The sequence below is a fragment of the Brienomyrus brachyistius genome, chromosome 14 (assembly GCF_023856365.1).
Source record: "Brienomyrus brachyistius isolate T26 chromosome 14, BBRACH_0.4, whole genome shotgun sequence".
Lineage (NCBI taxonomy): Eukaryota > Metazoa > Chordata > Actinopteri > Osteoglossiformes > Mormyridae > Brienomyrus > Brienomyrus brachyistius.
In genome coordinates, this window is record NC_064546.1 from 22,005,640 (window position 1) to 22,023,863 (window position 18,224).

At 57.3% G+C, this 18,224-nt stretch overlaps 2 protein-coding genes across 7 annotated transcripts; one reads left to right on the forward strand and one right to left on the reverse strand.

The window, feature by feature from the left end:
- Positions 1-93: 93 nt before the first annotated feature.
- si:ch211-15d5.11 (nuclear receptor coactivator 7) lies at positions 94-12,770 on the reverse strand. Of its 3 annotated transcripts, none has more exons than XM_048973819.1 (15): positions 12,615-12,770; positions 11,108-11,292; positions 10,435-10,583; positions 9,582-9,664; positions 7,209-7,343; positions 6,919-7,050; positions 6,649-6,833; positions 6,010-6,413; positions 5,771-5,909; positions 5,525-5,684; positions 2,720-2,839; positions 2,446-2,598; positions 2,246-2,341; positions 2,000-2,073; positions 94-706 (listed from the first exon to the last, which is right to left on the reverse strand). In XM_048973819.1, exons 2-15 carry the CDS (start codon positions 11,218-11,220, stop codon positions 571-573), a joined length of 2,079 nt encoding a protein of 692 aa, XP_048829776.1. In that variant the 5' UTR covers positions 11,221-11,292; positions 12,615-12,770; the 3' UTR covers positions 94-570. The 3 variants fall into 3 exon arrangements, with proteins under 3 accessions (XP_048829776.1, XP_048829774.1, XP_048829775.1); XM_048973817.1 differs by having other exon boundaries at positions 2,000-2,152; positions 2,190-2,341; XM_048973818.1 differs by lacking the exon at positions 12,615-12,770 and adding an exon at positions 11,998-12,602 and having other exon boundaries at positions 2,000-2,152; positions 2,190-2,341.
- Positions 12,771-13,137: 367 nt separating this feature from the next.
- On the forward strand, positions 13,138-17,982 carry mtfr1l (mitochondrial fission regulator 1-like). 4 transcript variants are annotated; one of them, XM_048973823.1, is made up of 9 exons: positions 13,138-13,364; positions 13,456-13,649; positions 14,103-14,189; positions 14,266-14,370; positions 14,589-14,698; positions 14,801-15,012; positions 15,461-15,821; positions 16,045-16,205; positions 16,441-17,982. In XM_048973823.1, the coding sequence occupies exons 3-8, from the start codon at positions 14,175-14,177 to the stop codon at positions 16,154-16,156; spliced, it is 915 nt and encodes a 304-aa protein (XP_048829780.1). In that variant the 5' UTR covers positions 13,138-13,364; positions 13,456-13,649; positions 14,103-14,174; the 3' UTR covers positions 16,157-16,205; positions 16,441-17,982. The 4 variants fall into 4 exon arrangements, with proteins under 4 accessions (XP_048829780.1, XP_048829781.1, XP_048829779.1 ...); XM_048973824.1 differs by having other exon boundaries at positions 13,560-13,649; XM_048973822.1 differs by having other exon boundaries at positions 13,138-13,457.
- Positions 17,983-18,224: the final 242 nt, after the last annotated feature.

Consider the following 18,224-nt stretch of genomic DNA (forward strand, 5'->3'; position numbering starts at 1 on the left):
GCCCTGCTGTTGCCAGCCAGCCTCAGCCGCTGGTTGCTATCGCGCGCCGACCTTTGTGTACTGAAATGGGGAAGATAATAAGGCACGAATAAGAAGGCTTACTTCAGAGGTTTATTTATTCTTCACAGGGGGGACGGCGAGGTATGGTGTGGGGTCGCGATATCACACCCGGAGCGTCTGGAGCATGGGGAAATTTAAATCTAAGAAATTCAAATTATTCTAGCAACAGTATTTCCAGGCTCATCGTGTTGAACTGTACAGTGCAGTCTGGAAAAGTCTTATTTATGCATAATACACTGCATTTGAAGTCCTTTATGACGGCCACAGTTAGGTCGTGTTGCAGGTGCGCTAAGTGGATGAGTGAGTGAGAGCCCGTGGTGCTGAGTGTAGCGTCGGACTGGCGATTTATGTCTGTTACAGGATGGAGCAGGAATCTGTATTTACAGGGCCATCGGGGGGGGGGGGGGGGGGGCACAGCCACCGGCAAGAAAGTCCCATTTCCGAAACTGTTCCAGCTGCTTCTCCAGCTGCAATATTTCTATGCTGCCCCCTCCTCCCTAGGGGTCCGACTCAGCAGAAGGTCCACACCTCCAACTCCAGGACGCGGAAGTCGTCGGTCTCAGACAGGCAGCGGTTGTTGAATGTGTCACAGGGACTGCTGCGTCCACGGTACAGAGTCTCATCCAGCCACAGGCCAAAATGGCCACTGGGAGGAGACAGAGAGTGGCTATTAGACACTGCCCCTACAATGCCCCCTGGTGTACCGGAGGACTTCAGTGTAGCTTCTAGCAGACGTAACACTTCACATCCGCCGGCTTGCAGTATCAAGCACCCCAGGCATCCTAACCCAGGGACAGATAATATTTCTGGGGTTTCAGTCAAAAACTAACTTTGCCCCCCCCCCCCCCCCCCTGATCTTTCAAAAACTAAATGAACAGCTAGTGAGTAGAGTCAAGCTCATCGCTTGCTGGCTGGTTAGCAGAACATGCGTTTCTTTAAATAGAATGAATTTTTCATAACTGAAGAAGGAGAGTTCGGTACGTGGAAATGACACCATGAATCTCAAACACTGTTGTTCCCACTTTAAAATATAATTCCTGAATATGTACAAGAAGTGAAACGGGCCACTGAGACTGCTAGAATGTTAAGCAACAGTCTGTACGGCGCGGCAAACAGCAATGTGTGCCAGCCGCTTCCAGGCTCAATGCATGTGCGCATTCGGACTCGTGCAGAGTTGCGCAGGTACCGTGAAGAATGGAGCAGAGGACGACGGGGAAGACGGCAGGACGTATGCTTAAGTGTGGCGTGTGCCGTTCGAGGTGGAGACGGGGTTGTCGGCACTTCCCATACCCATCCCATACCCATCCCACACCCTTCCCACGGAACTGAACTGTCCACAGGCCCGGCTGATGCTCATTGGGAGGGAGGTTCCCCAAAAGCCCCCAATTGCATAGTTGGAACAGTTCAGTTGCTAATTGCTTTGCTAGCAGTTAAAAATACTCCAAATTCATCACAAGCACATTTACAAGTCGCTCAGCTTGCTGCTTGGAGTTTGTGCTTAATCCTGCATGACGAAGCATCGTAAAACCATTTGGTGCGTGAGATGAAAAATGATTCCAATGTTTTTGTTACGATGCTGAGAACAAGCTCATGTTTATACCAACGTTGTGCTTTTGCTGATGTGGGACTGCAGTTAAGTGCAGAAAAATTGGTTGGTACGTGTAACAAAATCGCATTGCCTCACTGTAAACCAGCCAATCAGAGCAGAGGTCATCAACATATTAATGAGCCCACCAAATAAGGGAAACCTGTTAACATATTAATGAGCCAAATTATAGGGTTGTAAATGGGCCTGTAGAACCGCTATGACACCTTTAATACTGAGTATAGTGACTGTTTCTGGCCAGCAGCTGGCCCCCAACATCAGTGCCACTGTGCCTACTGAAGTCTTCATGCGCATCGTGACCTCCGGCAGAACAGGGAGCCCACACTTCCTTACCTCCCACCCCCAACGGCAAAGGAGTCCAGGTCTCCCTTGATGAAGAAGGAGTTGGCACCCATCCAGCGGAAGCACTGGCGGGAGAAGGAGGTGAGGCACAGTAACAGGACCCTTGGGAGACGGTGGTGGTAAGCCCTGGGGGCGGCGGTAAGCCTGGGGGCGGTGGTAAGCCCCGGGGGCGGCGGTAAGCCTGGGGGCGGCGGTAAGCCTGGGGGGGCCCTGTGCTCTCCCCACAAGCCCACTTACCTGGAAGCTCGGCTGCATGGTAAACAGGAAGGTTTCCCCGGTGCCATAGAACGTCTCGCTGGGCCTCAGGGGGTGGGACAGGAAGGCGCCAAACACCTGGGACACGGCGGACCGCCAGGCATGCCGTCACATGACCGTGAGCGTGGAGCGGGGGGGGGGGAGCATGATGCGGTTGGGGAGCTGTGGTGGGCGGAGCTCACCTGGCTCTGGGAGTCCTTGATGAGGAGCAGTGTGGGCGAGTCGCTGCCAGCCAGCCTCCTGTAGAGGGAGCGGAGGCTGGCCCCGTGCCGCCACGTGCTGTAGGCCAGCTGCCATGTGTGGCCCACGGTTCGAGGGGGAAGCCTGCTGTATATCTGCAAGGAAAAACAGCCTCAGTGTCACTTTGAATGGCACGGAGGTGTGTATGGGTTAGGGTCAGGATCGAGCCTGTGTGTATATATGTGAATTGGTGTGTGCATGAACGTGCTCACTCACCTGTCTGACCTGGTCCTCTCCCAGGATGACACTCTGGCGTACAATGTCTGCCAGCCCCTCCGGCTCCCTGTCCAGGGTCAGCGATGATGTCCGGCCCCCTCCCTCATCCACACAGACCATCTGCCAACACAGCACACCGCGGTCAGCCCTCGCACCCTGACCGCGGATCCCAGTCGCCGCTCGCACCCTGACCGCGGGCCCCAGTCGCCCCTCGGACCCTGACCGCGGATCCCAGTCGCCGCTCGCACCCTGACCGCGGGCCCCAGTCGCCCCTCGGACACTGACCGCGGGCCCCAGTCGCCCCTCGGACCCTGACCGCGGATCCCAGTCGCCCCTTGCACCCTGACCGCGGGCCCCAGTCGCCCCTCGGACCCTGACCGCGGATCCCAGTTGCCCCTCGCACCCTGACCGCGGGCCCCAGTCGCCGCTCGCACCCTGACCGCGGATCCCAGTCGCCGCTCGCACCCTGATCGCGGGCCCCAGTCGCCCCTCGGACCCTGACCGCGGATCCCAGTCGCCGCTCGCACCCTGACCGCGGATCCCAGTCGCCGCTCGCACCCTGACCGCGGATCCCAGTCGCCGCTCGCACCCTGACCGCGGATCCCAGTCGCCCCTCGCACCCTGACCGCGGGCCCCAGTCGCCCCTCGCACCCTGACCGCGGGCCCCAGTCGCCCCTCGCACCTTGACCGCGGGCCCCAGTCGCCGCTCGCACCCTGACCTCGGGCCCCAGTCGCCGCTCGCACCCTGACCGCGGGCCCCAGTCACCGCTCGCACCCTGACCGTGGGCCCCAGTCGCCCCTTGGACCCTGACCGCGGGCCCCAGTCGCCCCTCGGACCCTGACCGCGGATCCCAGTCGCCGCTCGCACCCTGACCGCGGGCCCCAGTCGCCCCTCGCACCCTGACCGCGGGCCCCAGTCGCCCCTCGCACCCTGACCGCGGGCCCCAGTCGCCCCTCGCACCTTGACCGCGGGCCCCAGTCGCCGCTCGCACCCTGACCTCGGGCCCCAGTCGCCGCTCGCACCCTGACCGCGGGCCCCAGTCACCGCTCGCACCCTGACCGTGGGCCCCAGTCGCCCCTTGGACCCTGACCGCGGGCCCCAGTCGCCGCTCGCACCCTGACCGCGGGCCCCAGTCGCCCCTCGGACCCTGACCGCGGGCCCCAGTCGCCGCTCGCACCCTGACCGCGGGCCCCAGTCGCCGCTCGCACCCTGACCGCGGGCCCCAGTCGCCGCTCGCACCCTGACCGCGGGCCCCAGTCGCCGCTCGCACCCTGACCGGGGGCCCCAGTCGCCCCTCGGACCCTGCACGTGGTTGCCCCTTGCACCCTGACTGCATTCTGCTGGCTCCCTCACCACAGCCAGCTAGCTCCCTAACTGCCCTACTCACACCCTGACCGCAGGACCGTGCTCGCCGCTCACACCTTGACTACGGGCCCCAGTCGCCCCTTGCACCCTGACCGCGGGCCCCAGTCGCCCCTCGGACCCTGACCGCGGATCCCAGTTGCCCCTCGCACCCTGACCGCGGGCCCCAGTCGCCGCTCGCACCCTGACCGCGGATCCCAGTCGCCGCTCGCACCCTGATCGCGGGCCCCAGTCGCCCCTCGGACCCTGACCGCGGATCCCAGTCGCCGCTCGCACCCTGACCGCGGATCCCAGTCGCCGCTCGCACCCTGACCGCGGATCCCAGTCGCCCCTCGCACCCTGACCGCGGGCCCCAGTCGCCCCTCGGACCCTGACCGCGGATCCCAGTCGCCCCTCGGACCCTGACCGCGGATCCCAGTCGCCGCTCGCACCCTGACCGCGGGCCCCAGTCGCCCCTCGCACCCTGACCGCGGGCCCCAGTCGCCCCTCGCACCCTGACCGCGGGCCCCAGTCGCCCCTCGCACCTTGACCGCGGGCCCCAGTCGCCGCTCGCACCCTGACCTCGGGCCCCAGTCGCCGCTCGCACCCTGACCGCGGGCCCCAGTCACCGCTCGCACCCTGACCGTGGGCCCCAGTCGCCCCTTGGACCCTGACCGCGGGCCCCAGTCGCCCCTCGGACCCTGACCGCGGATCCCAGTCGCCGCTCGCACCCTGACCGCGGGCCCCAGTCGCCCCTCGCACCCTGACCGCGGGCCCCAGTCGCCCCTCGCACCCTGACCGCGGGCCCCAGTCGCCCCTCGCACCTTGACCGCGGGCCCCAGTCGCCCCTCGCACCTTGACCGCGGGCCCCAGTCGCCGCTCGCACCCTGACCTCGGGCCCCAGTCGCCGCTCGCACCCTGACCGCGGGCCCCAGTCACCGCTCGCACCCTGACCGTGGGCCCCAGTCGCCCCTTGGACCCTGACCGCGGGCCCCAGTCGCCGCTCGCACCCTGACCGCGGGCCCCAGTCGCCCCTCGGACCCTGACCGCGGGCCCCAGTCGCCGCTCGCACCCTGACCGCGGGCCCCAGTCGCCGCTCGCACCCTGACCGCGGGCCCCAGTCGCCGCTCGCACCCTGACCGGGGGCCCCAGTCGCCGCTCGCACCCTGACCGCGGGCCCCAGTCGCCGCTCGCACCCTGACCGGGGGCCCCAGTCGCCCCTCGGACCCTGCACGTGGTTGCCCCTTGCACCCTGACTGCATTCTGCTGGCTCCCTCACCACAGCCAGCTAGCTCCCTAACTGCCCTACTCACACCCTGACCGCAGGACCGTGCTCGCCGCTCACACCTTGACTACGGGCCCCAGTCGCCCCTTGCACCCTGACCGTGGGCCCCAGATCCGAGCTCCCATGAAGCAGGACCGTCAGCCACCAGCCGCCAGTCACCAATCGCCAGGCCACACACCTCCCACTCGTCTCCGGTCCGGGCCTCGTTCTGGCACACCTCCGGCTCCCTGCTGTCCACCAGCACGAACTCTTCGTCTTCCTCCTCCTCTTCCTGCCCCCCCTCCAGGATGCAGACGTCAGGCCTCCAGTGGGTCAGATAGGCATAGAGCTCATCTGAGCTGCAGGGGGGGGGACAGAGAGCCGGGCTCATATCCACACGTGGGCAGGACATAAACTAAGCTCTGCAGGCAGCCCTGACCAGCACCTCTCCTGCGACAGCGTGAACCAGGCGTCCTTCGTGGTAGGGGCTCTTGACAGGTCCGAGTTCCGCTTCTTCCTCTGGGTTGAGTGGAACCTCAGCCTGACGAACATCAGATCACCGTGGCCCCTGCAGGCTTTGGACCCTGCAGAGACCAAATAATACAAACCATAGTTAATAAGTACCAAGGCTCTAACTGAACGTACCGGCTGACTGTGTGGTGAAATGCCAACCTCCATGCTTACCTGACGTTCCTTCCCTTGTACGCTGCTTGGTGGAGCTCTGTTCCGAGTCGCCTATATCACCTGCATCAAGTCCTCCACAGCAGAAGGTGGCAGCACTGCTAAGAACAGCTGCACCCAGCATCCCCGAACACTGTACAGCCAGCTCGTCCGCAGTGCCCCCCAGCTGTTTCTCGGCCTCTGCCATGTCGCGGCCCTCCTGCTCTTTGTCCCCCAGGCCCTGCCCATCCAGGGCAGCTTCGTGGGTCGTGTCAGAGGGGGAGCTTATGCTCGGAGCTGCTGAGGACGCCGGAGCGAAGAGCATCTCCTCCTTCTGTTTGCTCGCTGTTCCCCGCCTGTCTCCTTGCCGTCTCTTCCCCAGGCTCCTGGCCATTTTTAGGTGCGCCTCCTTCCTTCTGCTTTTCGGCCTACAGAATATGACCAGCAGAGTGTGGGGGGAGGGATTGGCGGGGGAGGTGGGGGGTGGGTAACAACAAGATGGGGGGGGTGGATATGTGTAAGAGGTACAGAGCTGAGAGGAAGCGTACTGCGCCCTTGGGTTAGTCATATGTGTTACGTTGTATTTTTGAGTCGGGCAGATGGACAGACAGCCACACAGGGCGAGACCGGTGTTTGGAATGCTGTCGCCATGGCGATGCTGACCGTTGTGTGGGGGCACTGAAGCGCACGTGGGAGATGTCGGGGCAGAAGGACACGGATGCCAAGCTGTCCACAGAGCAGGAGAGCAGGTACTCTTCAAAGCCGTGCTCCAGCACCAGGGGGTGGGACTTGTAGGGGTCAAAGAAGATCTTATTGGCTGTCACCAGCAGGACCCCCGACACCACACCCTGAAAAAAAAAGGGTTTCAGCATCGGGAACGCACAGCGCCATTTCCCACGAGGACCCCCCTGTGCCACCGGGCAGCACCCTCACCTTGCGATCGGTGATGTAGCGGCAGCACAGCTTGAGGTAAGGGGCGGTGGCTGAGCCCCCCCCTGCAGAGCACTCGGGGGGCAGGGCGAGCAAGCAGAGCTGTCCATCGGGCATGGGCACCGCCTCCACATCCTGCAGGAGCAGCGGGAATTCAGGCATGGAGATCGGGCAGAAATCAGGGGCAGAATGCTGTTTTTAAATACCAATAGAAGTTTAGTAAGCCCCCACCCAGACAGAAAGGCGCCCCCACTCTGAGGTACCCATGGCTGCCCCCATGCACTCGCTCTCACCAGGAGTTTATCGTAGTCGGCATCCAGCAGCGGAGAAGGCAGGCCAGGAGCAGTCATGGTGGGGGCCGTGGGGGCAGCAGGGGTGCCGTCTGCCTCTGTGGTGGGAGGGGCCTCGGTGTCAGAAGCTCGCGAACCCTGCAGATGAGCAAGTCCTGTGAGATGCTAAACCTGCATATGGCTCCAAGCAGCCTGTCTGTGGAGCATCTGTGTCAGCGTCCATTTCTACGCTTTTATGGCCTCTCAGGGAGGACATGGGGTGACGAGTCAGGCGGCACGCGCTCGCCGCATGCGTCGCCATGCCAACCCGCACAACGCCATCCCAGACAGGATGTAGGATGTGGGGGAAATTTCTTTATATGTTTAGGAGAACTGAGTGACAGTACTGAGTACTGACAGGGCACTGCAGATAAACTTGGTGTGTGGGCAATGGGGGCCCCAGCCAGGTCCCGCGAGGGGCCGCGGCACAGAAACGCTTCTGAGACGCGCAGTAAAGTGTCCGTGGACACAATTGCAGCCGCAGACCACTGTCCGGCCTGTTCTGTTAGCAAGCGTTGGCGGTCTGCCGTGCTGTGCATGCTTAAATAATTCTCAGACTAAGTGCGCTTGCGCAGCGCATGATGGAGGTGCAGGCTGCACGCACACGGGCTCCTCACCTGCTCTGGGTGGGGAGGGACGAGGGGGCGGGCACTGAGCTGGGCCTCCACCCTGAAGACTCGTACCTGCACCGCACACGCCACACATGAGCGCGAAGCCAGGCACTCCCTGCTGTCATCAGATCCACAATGTAGCATAAATACAACCAGGCCACAAAAATGCTGTACTCGGCTTTATTAATCACCCCCGCAATACAGCACAGCACACGCACAGACAGCGTGGAGTCCAGCGGGGGCAGTGGAGGGCAGGAAGCGGGGCCACTGAAATCATTTGTAACACGCAGCTGCACACTGAGCGTCTCCCAGTGCCATGTGGGACCCTCACACTCCATAACACGCAGCTGCACACTGAGCGTCCTCCCAGTGCCATGCGGGACCCTCACACTCCATAACACGCAGCTACACACTGAGCGTCCTCCCAGTGCCATTTATGTCCCTCACGCTCCATAACACGCAGCTGCACACTGAGCGTCCTCCCAGTGCCATGCGCGTCCCTCACGCTCCATAACACACAGCTGCACACTGAGCATCCTCCCAGTGCCATGCGCGTCCCTCACGCTCCATAACACACAGCTGCACACTGAGCGTCCTCCCAGTGCCATGTGCGTCCCTCACGCTCCATAACACGCAGCTGCACACTGAGCGTCCTCCCAGTGCCATGTGCGTCCCTCACGCTCCATAACACGCAGCTGCACACTGAGCGTCCTCCCAGTGCCATGGGTGTCCCTCACGCTCTATAACACGCAGCTGCACACAGAGCGTCCTCCCAGTGCCATTTATGTCCCTCACGCTCCATAACACGCAGCTGCACACTGAGCGTCCTCCCAGTGCCATGGGTGTCCCTCACGCTCCATAACACGCAGCTGCACACTGAGCGTCCTCCCAGTGCCATGCGGGTCCCTCACACTCCATAACACGCAGCTACACACTGAGCGTCCTCCCAGTGCCATTTATGTCCCTCACGCTCCATAACACGCAGCTGCACACTGAGCGTCCTCCCAGTGCCATGCGCGTCCCTCACGCTCCATAACACACAGCTGCACACTGAGCGTCCTCCCAGTGCCATGCGCGTCCCTCACGCTCCATAACACACAGCTGCACACTGAGCGTCCTCCCAGTGCCATGCGCGTCCCTCACGCTCCATAACACTCCATAACAACTTTAAACCTACAGCTAGACGGTGCTGAGAATCTGATAATGCACCGGCTACCTGACCCTAATCATGGGACGCCTGCCCTCATCACTGACCTGAGCAGTGGTGGCACCCAGTGTGACTGCAGGGGGGGCTCCCCCCCCACGGACAGCGACACTGAGCGGCTTAGGCTGGGTCGGGTCGTGAACAGAAGCAGAAGCGAAACCCGCAGCCAAGAAGAACAGGAAACGAAATGACCTGAAAGCTTCAACTCCCCAGGGAGACGCGCGCCACACCAGACCTGCCCCCCCTCCACTGGCAGTAAAATGTTTGTGTGTTTCCAGCACTAGGGCTGACAAACACTGATAACATAGTAAGAAATACAAGGTCAGCGGCATCCCATCCCGACTGCGACCTTCGCACTCTGCTATTGGCACCTTCTGCATGTGGTATATAACGTCACCCAGGAGCAGCTTTGCCGGCTCACTCTTCATATAAACCTTGGGGCATGAGCGTATGTGTGTGTGTGTGTGTGTGTGTGTGTGTGTGAGTGTTCATGTTCACGTGGCTGTGGGGAACTCGGCTCACCGCACAGTCCTCTGCCTTCCTCTCTGCAGGGGCTCCAGCAGCTGCCAGCACCGTATTGGCTGAGTCCGAATCCCACGATGCCTCTGAATGGGAGAAGGTGCACAAACAGCCCTCAGCTTCTCTCCTACTTCCCTTGACATTTATCTGCTCCCTCCTTCCCCTCCCCTCCACACTGCCCCGCCCCCTAACTAGACACCAGATCTGCTCAAACCTGCCTCCCGCCCTCTGCCCTCCCCAGCTGTCACTTCCCGCAGCTCACCTTTGACCTTTTCCCTCTAGCACATGATGGAGGTTAGAGGATGCATGAGCAGTAGCCCTGGTGATCAGTGACCAGCACAACCAAAGCGGAAATTTGCATGGGTGTCTCCTGTGGGTCTTTAGGCTAAAGTGTTACCCCTCTCAGCACTCTTAGGCAGGCTTATGAGGTGAAAATGCATCCTCCTGTGAAACTGCCATGAATAGAGATTAAGTGTGTAGGCATGTGTATGTGAGTGTGTGAAACATGAGAGTTCATCGGCCAGAAGATTCAAAGCAAACATCTGCTCTGTTGAACAATCTGTCCAATATTCTTCCTTCAGTACAAATGAGGAATCAGTGGGGAAATTCAGCATTAGCACAATACAGATTAACCACAAACCTCAGGGATGCTGATGCAAGCAGCCTGTGCTAAAGCCTCGGAGAAGCAGTCCACCTGGCACCACCAGGGGGCGCACACTCCCAGACAGGCCCTAGGCCAAAGCTACTCCTGGAAGTGGAATGACTAAGGGAAGGAGCAGCGGTGCTACACAACGCCCCCTGCTGTGTCAGATCAGAAAGGGCACGTAGTGGTTATGGTGCTACACGGGTCCTTCACCTCTCAGGTAGTACTGCCGTAGCTGCGGGTTCCGGATGTGCGGCACATGGTGTCGGACTTGGGGCTGCTGGGGCTGGGCATGGCCTGTGGCTCTTGGGAGCCCTGGGGGCTCCACTGGCAGGGTATCAGTGGGAAGACTGGATCCCAGCCTGGTGGGAAGAGACAGAAACAAACCAGGTGACCTGGAGCTGAGGAGCGGAGGTGGAGGTGATGACAACGCAGACACAGCTGCTGTCAGACACAGCTGAGGGAGATGTCTACCCTCCCCCCCCCAATGTAAGTAGACCTTCATATTTAAATTATTAAGCTGTGCTGCCCAATATCAATATTGACTTTTCTTTCATTTTTCACTGGACTGAACCACCTTTTGATAGCTGGTTAAATGCATATGGGGGGGGTCTGACTTATCGTCCTGTGTCCACCTGACTGTGCTCCTTGCTTAGAGGCGGGGCCTACTTTAAATTTAGTAGCTGTAATACGAACAAGTGCCAGTATGAGAATGCACTACAGCAGGGCAGGTCAGTGCTGTTCCTGCTCTTAACTGAAGATGGCACTATGGCTTAGATAGCAATGTCACCCCCAACTAGTAGGCCTGCACGTGTGGCACCGGCTGGGAATGTGCGCAGTGTTCACTAGCTGCCAGCAGGTGGCAGGCCGGCTCAGGTTCCGCTACCTCGCTTTGACATTGCTGAAGTAGCTGGTTCTCTCCTTCGCTGGCGTCTCCTGATCCATGGTCCGGGTGGAGGGGCAGGAAGGGGGCACTGAGGTGTTTAGGAAGCTGTCCATCCTGCAGCGTGGCGATCGAGACCAGTCATTGGTCGGGTCCCCCCCGCTTAGCTCCCATCATGCACTGCAGACCTGTAAGAGACCCAGGGGTAGATGTGGACATGTGGGCAGCGTGCCTGGGGCTGGAAGTCCGGCGTGGCATGAAGGCCCCAGGCCCTCCACACCTAACACTGCACCACCACTCGGTGGCCTGATGAAGGACCCCATTCCCGGAGAAGGGCTGCAGAGAAGGTGCTCCTTCAGACACTAGCATACTTTTTTCAAGCCCCCCCAACACACAGCTGGCTGAGCCCCTTGATGGAGCCAAATCAGCATTTTCTGAGCTGCAGAAAAACCACACACTTAGTGGAGAAGCTGTGTACAGGCTTTCAGGGAATCAATAACACAGAGGGGTCTGAGCAGGCTGGGTTTATCAAGCCAGACCCGCCCCCCCCCCGGAAGGAGACGTGGGCTCGCCCACCACAAGCACGACAGCAGCATCAATGATAACTTCATACAGCCATGCTGATAACAGAAGTAACGGGATAGCGCAGTAATATAAACAGGAAGGGTGTCTGATTAGGGCCATGCTGGATCCCCAATACGACAGACTAAATGCTTCAAAATACCGAGCTGTATAAACCAGCAAACCGTTTCAGCAGCGGCATGGCAACGAACCGTCTCACAGCCCTGTGAAGGACATGGCGTCCGTGTCCTCTGGCATGACTGTCCCTGCGTCAGGCTGCCAATGAATAATCAGTTACGCGCAATGTGATGATCACAAGCTGAGACACACACCGCACTTCAGCGATCCAGGACAGGGATCGACAGGTTGTCCGATGCGTTTCTGCAGCTCACGTAGGCAGATGATGCTCAATATTTCAGAACAGCCACGTCTGATGTCTGGCTCGATTACTTATTTTGATGCAGACTCAAAACGTGCCAAATTATGCTTAATATATTTACTTTAAATGGGCTACATTCACGATAATGGCGAATTTAAAATATTCCCCATTAAGCAGGGCAACAGTGTAATTTCACGGGCCCGGGGGATTACAGCCGCCTGTGTCGCATTCGCAATTCCTGTTGATGAAAAGTCATCAACTGTATAACCCATTTCATCGAGGGATGCCAAAGAAAAGGTCATCAGCACAAACGCCGCAAATCGCCGCATCATCTAACATTGAAATTACACCCGTCTCTAGAGTAAAATAACGGAGTTTCGTCTCGAAGTGCACTAAAATAACTAATACGCCAGGCATTTCAAATAACTTAGTCAACCGCAAAAATCCCCTTTATTATTTTGGCGGAATAGTGTCCTTTCCCTGCCTTAAATGAAGCTTAGAAAAAGGGAAGCGACACCAGTGTCCTCCAGCCAAGCGGACAATGCGGGTGGGCGTGTTGCTTGAACTCACCCGGCTCTGGGCAGCGCTCCGGACCGAGCGCTCGGCTCGCTTCCACGCCGCGCTGTTTGTTTCCGGGACCACCGCAGAAGGTCGAGGCCCCGCCCGAACCACGCCCACATGACGGTCCTTAAAGGCGCAGTCACCGGGAAACGGCCAGCTCCCTTTCACCTAATCTGCTGTTGGGATGGTTTGCTGGGAAAAGCAATTGGGAAATGTTAATTAGGGTTGGGTCATAGTTTTTTTTTCTATTATAGATGACATAACTCGTGCATTTGATGTCGTAGAACAAGGGTGTGTTTCGTCCGGGATGATACAGTGCTCACAAACCAGTCAGATTCCACAAATACCGAGCAGCAAACCAGTTGAGGGTGGTTTGCTTGCCCTAAACTGTTAAAGCAAAACGTTTATGAACACATTTTTAAAGAGTTTTTATACCCAGCAATGTTTAAATCGATAATTCCGCAAAGATGCTGCAGCCCAGGACTAGCCAAAAAAGTACATCACCTCGTAACAGGGAAGCACGCCTAGTACTGCGCCGCCAGTAGGGGCAGTATAACAATTGTGAGCTCCTGCTTAGCACGAGCGCGGCACTCATAGCCGCTCTATCTTCTGCATTTTTAAATGCTTTGCTGCGCCCGCTACTGCCCAAACGCCATTGGCTGTTAGCCCGAAAGTGCCGAAGACTGTCCAATCAGACGTGAGAATGTACAGTGAGTGTTTTTCATTCCAGGGCCTAGTGAAAGCGCCTGTATTACAAAGGTAAAAACAGCTCCAGGACAGAAATGCAGATCGCCTGATTCAAATTTAACCCTAGAGCTAGTGAACTCACGAACGCTTTGTATCGTTACAGCTGTAAGTTCGGCGACAGCCTTTCTCTTTGCCACCGCCGAACTATTTGTTTGTGTCGTTTTATGCGGTACGATTGATCGACGGCATCCCTGGGGTCATCTGAAGTGCTGGGAGATCGTGGGGTTTATGGTCGAGGGACATCTCGTCTTCGGCCGGACTGTTCCTGCAATAGGGCTTGATCGCTCTTTCCAGGAGGTATCAAACCACTGCTTAAGTGACGTGACCGTATAGAGCCGATTAACGGTTTTCGATAGAATAATCAACTGCGAAATCAAAAACGAAGCGTTTCCTTGTTTAAAGTTTTAAATGAACGATAAGGAATAGAGTCATGTGGATGATATATCTGACGAATAAATCTAAAGAACGGCGATACAAGCAAACATTGCCTAATCACTTTGCAGAATGATGACGTTGTGATTTTTATAGTATAATTGAATCGTATACTTTATGAGCAAATTGGGGAAACCGAGCTGAGGTGCAGCAGAAATATATCCGACTACGTATTGAGGGTAACATATAAGGTGACTGACGACCCACTTGATCAGGACAGTGTCCTGGACAATTACAGGTGAAAACACAAACGATGGGGAGGCTTTTTCTTTCTGCTACTTTCTTAGCTGTCCTGTACCGTCTCCTTTCTGGTTTTAGATGCTGGTCGCTGTCTAACCTAAGGAGCACGTCCGACAGAGCCGAAGGACGTCGGCTGAGGAGCTCGGCAGGATGGAGACCGATACCGTAAGCGGGATCGCATGTTCAGCTGCTAACGCGGATCTTTCTGTATAGCTGCTAGACGCGCCTCGTTCTTCCGCAGGTCATTCCCATTTGGCAGAATAAACCGCACGGATCGACTCGCAGCGTCGTCAGGAGGATCGGCTCCACCTTGCCCCTTAAGCCGTGCCCCCGCGCTTGTTTTCAGGTAGCTACTTCATCCCTTCTCTTTTGGCTTCCAAATTCTTCCCGCATCCCTTTTCCAATCTTTGCAATTTTAATTCCAGGAAATTGCATCTCATTTTCCAGTGTCAAAAAGCAAGCCTTTTGATAAGGACTGTCCTGATGAAATGCCCAAAACAGTTTTAAGGAGAAACTGGCCCATACAATGCCTAAAGGTCCCCCACTTTTTGCTCTCCTTGGCAGGTTCTTCCAGGGCTCCCCCCACTGCGCCACACCGATGGTCCCATGGTGCCCACGCTGGCCGACATCGCTTGGATCGCTGCAGATGAGGAGGAGACATATGCAAGAGTGCGGTGAGAGACCTTTCCAGTGAGGGTACAGGCTGGGACCCACAGCATCGAATCCTCCACATGATGTTTTAAGATGTGCGCTTGCCCTCCTGTTCCCACCCCCAGGAGTGATTCACGCCCCCTGAGGCACGAGTGGCGCCCCACCCCCCTGCTGGTGCTGCACAGGAACTCCTCCGTGCCCAACTTCCGGCGTGAGGGAAAGAAGGTGGAGGGTTTGAAGAAGCCGGGCGTGACGGCGCTGAACCGGACGACAGCCCTGCAGGACGAGCTGAGCCGCCTACGGGCACAGATCGCCAAGATCGTGGCGGCGGAATCAGGTGGGGCAGCAGGGCAGGGCGAGTGGGTGGGAGTTCACACTGATGCCCCTGTCAGCTGGCTTCCTGAGGAAGGACTTGATTGGGTACTGTATTTCTGAGGGCCTTTGTGTTCACTGAGAGTCTGAATCGGGGTGGCCAGTCTTATCCAGAAAGGGCCGTTGTTTGTGTGGGTTTTCGCTGCGATTCCCTAATTAGGTTACTGATTAGAGGACTGATTGGCTGAAGAGTCCTCACACCTGGGTTTGAACAGCTGGCCTGAAGGTTAGCCTGCATACACACCGGCCCTTTTCACATATGATTGGCCAGCCCTGGTCTAAAGTTTATTGGTCCACTCTTGATTTCTTGAGTAATTGATTTGATTTTAGGTGTCCTGGCCACTGGTTAAAATGAGTAAAATAGGAATTAAGCTGTGTTCCTTAATCCTTCATTATTTTGTTCTGGGTTTCAGGCCCAGGTTCCAGTGAGTTTACCCCCGAGCTCCTGTCCCCGGATGACACCAGCATGAGCTTTTCAATGGCTGCCTTTGAGGCTGCCCCTTATCAGCCAACTGCGGCCTCGTTCGTCATCAGTGACGTCACTGAGGAGGAAGAGGAGGAAGAAGACGAAGAGGATGGGGAGGTGTCAGAGCTGGCACCCGACCCCCTCCCTCCTGTCTCCATGACCGCCTCGGCCACTTTCGACTTGGACCGGCCAGCCATGGACTTTCGGGAGCAAGAGGAGGACACGGTGTCGCTGTCCAAGTCCACCAGCTTCGCCGACGTCATGGACATGCTGAAGGACATGAACCGTATGAAGATGAGCAAAGAGAGGTGAGCCTTACTGCCCTGTTGGCCCATCCGTGCCGTCCTCCTATCCTGTCGCAGCAGGCGTATGTTCTGATGAGCTTTACTGCACGATGAAACGTCGTGCAATAGTCCAAATGCCAGAATAAGACGATTTCACTATGAATAATAGAACAGTATAAAGGTCAGTAGCCACAGCCCTGCCCCCCCCAGTTCGCCTCACACCTTTGTCCTCCTGGTTTCTGCTCAGGTACATCCGTGGCTGCACCTCCCTAAGGGAGGAGGACTCTGCCTCCCTCATCTCGGAGGTGCTGAGGAAGAAGTTCACCTTGAAGGATGAGGACCTGACCGGAAAGAAGTAGCTCCTCTGCTACATGCCCCCCCACCCCCTGGACTACACTCCTCCCCTAAGTAAGATGGCCAGATGTGCAATAAGATGCGCAGTTTCTTCTAGTACCTTGTCTGGGCTCTGCTCCAGTAGAGGCCTGACTGACACAGTTAGCATTAATACACTCCCACCATCAGACTGAACTTCCCCCCGTGCGGAGACGGGCTGTCTGTGTATGTGCTCCTCCCTGGCCTGATTGTTCTCTGGTTTCTCTTGGGATTCTCTCTGCTCTTAGTTATGTTTTCCCTCCGTTGCTAGGTTTGTTTCTGCGGACCACGTTCCCATGGCGACTCCCTGAAGAGCCCCACTGATGCCCGCCATGCTGGGGCCCTCCGCCATCTTTACACCATTACCAGCCTCTGAGTCTTGCTTGAGGCTGCAGTCCTCCATGTTCCTCTCCAGTGTGGCTGGGCGTACAGCGACCGCAGACCACAACTCCCAGAAGAGCTGAGCACTGGGCGGACTTGACCACGTTCCGATTCGCCCTGCTACACCCTAACCCCCCACCTGCCTTGGATTAGCATGTGTGTCTCTGGTTTCTGCATTTACAACACACGTGTCGAATGAGAACAAAAATGGCCGCCACGGAGGACAGTTCCAGGATGCTTGTGTACCAACAATGGGCTGTAACTTCGCGAGTGTCGTCAGTGAAAGGATGCTTGTGCTCATATCTTTCTCGACTCAATATGAGATGGGGGGGTGAAGATTTTTTTTCTTCTCCATGTATTTGATTTTTTTCCTAGATGTCTGGGACTATGACTAAATGTTAACTGTGTGCGAGTCTCCAGGGACACCCGTCTGTTACAGGGAAGACGTGAGCTGGGCCTGGCGCCCCTGGCCTGTGGTAACGGCGCTGCCCAGGTGTACCTGGGAGCGAAGCCGGCATCACCTATATGTGTGCCTGCACTTTTTATCTTCATGGATTACTGTTACTCTGATGTTGAGGAAAGTGCCCTCCAGTGCTGTGTGTTGGTGCTTGAACAGGGGTATGTGTGAGTATGGTGCATAGTGACATTTCTCTGCCTCCTAACTCCCAGTTAACGCCTTACTTAACGCTGCCTTTTTCTTTCTGTAGCTTGTATCACTTGATTTGCGGTGCGGTAAACAAGCATCTCCATGCTCACCGCTCCCTGTAGCCTGGAATCCCCCCCTCAGCTCGGCTGACCTGGCAACCGCCAAGCCACCCAGCCCTGAGCTGCTTGTCAGCCAATCACGCTTCACCATCTGGTCGCCCCCACTCTAGTCCCGCCTTTTCATTTAGGACCAGTGCTGCTCCCTGATGGGGCCAATTAGTTCTGAGCTGGTCTATATGACATGTTTGCCTAGTACTGTAGTTATTGTAATTATTACTGTTAATGCATTGAGTGAGTAGTTAGCCGTTTATTTCTTAAGAAATGCGTTTGCTAGTTTGACTGCTCCTTGGGTGGGCAATGATGTGCTTTCCTATCTGTTTCCTGTGACTGTCATCAGTGTTCCTTTTGGGAGGGGGGGCAGTGTTCCTGTGGCACTGCATCCCCATGCTTCTGTGAGTAGTCCTGGGGGGGCAGGCTGTGTGTGTGTGTGTGTGTGTGTGCCCGTGTGTGTGTGTGTGTGCGCCCCCTGCTCGTCCTGCTTTGCCTTTGACTGTGATGTTCTCTGGCTTGGGGAAATGTGGCATGTTTTCAGGGGGGGTCTCACCCCTCGCTGCTGGTTGGCTCCCCACTTTGCAGTGAGTGGTAGGCCTATGCTTGGTTAGTTAGAATGTACATTGGTCCCTTTAGATCTTGCATTTAAATGGCAATAAAAAATGGTCCAAATGTTTAGCGTTTTCTTTTCCTCAGCTATATGGCCTCTTCATGACTCGAGGGTTGAGATGGAGCTGCTCATGCAGGAATGGTGCCGTGTTCTCCCAGCTTGTGCCTGGCGCAAAAGGCAGGCAGTAAGGGCTCGCCCAGGCCGGGGGGGGAGCCATGCATGCCAAGCTGCATGCAGCCAAACCCTACAGGTTATTCAGAGACGCCACTTAGCCTATTTGCGCGTCTGTGGACTGCAGGAGAGTGCGT

Excerpts from the sequence above, each read along its gene's own strand:
- si:ch211-15d5.11 (XM_048973817.1), bottom strand. The coding sequence starts at position 11,220 with ATGGACAGCTTCCTAAACACCTCAGTGCCCCCTTCCTGCCCCTCCACC. Across the intron at positions 7,051-7,208 it reads CCGACTACGATAAACTCCTG|GATGTGGAGGCGGTGCCCAT; the intron begins GTGAGAGCGAGT and ends CTGCTCCTGCAG. Across the intron at positions 5,910-6,009 it reads TACAAGGGAAGGAACGTCAG|GGTCCAAAGCCTGCAGGGGC; the intron begins GTAAGCATGGAG and ends TGGTCTCTGCAG.
- mtfr1l (XM_048973822.1), top strand. Across the intron at positions 14,371-14,588 it reads GCCCCCGCGCTTGTTTTCAG|GTTCTTCCAGGGCTCCCCCC; the intron begins GTAGCTACTTCA and ends TCTCCTTGGCAG. Across the intron at positions 15,013-15,460 it reads GATCGTGGCGGCGGAATCAG|GCCCAGGTTCCAGTGAGTTT; the intron begins GTGGGGCAGCAG and ends TCTGGGTTTCAG.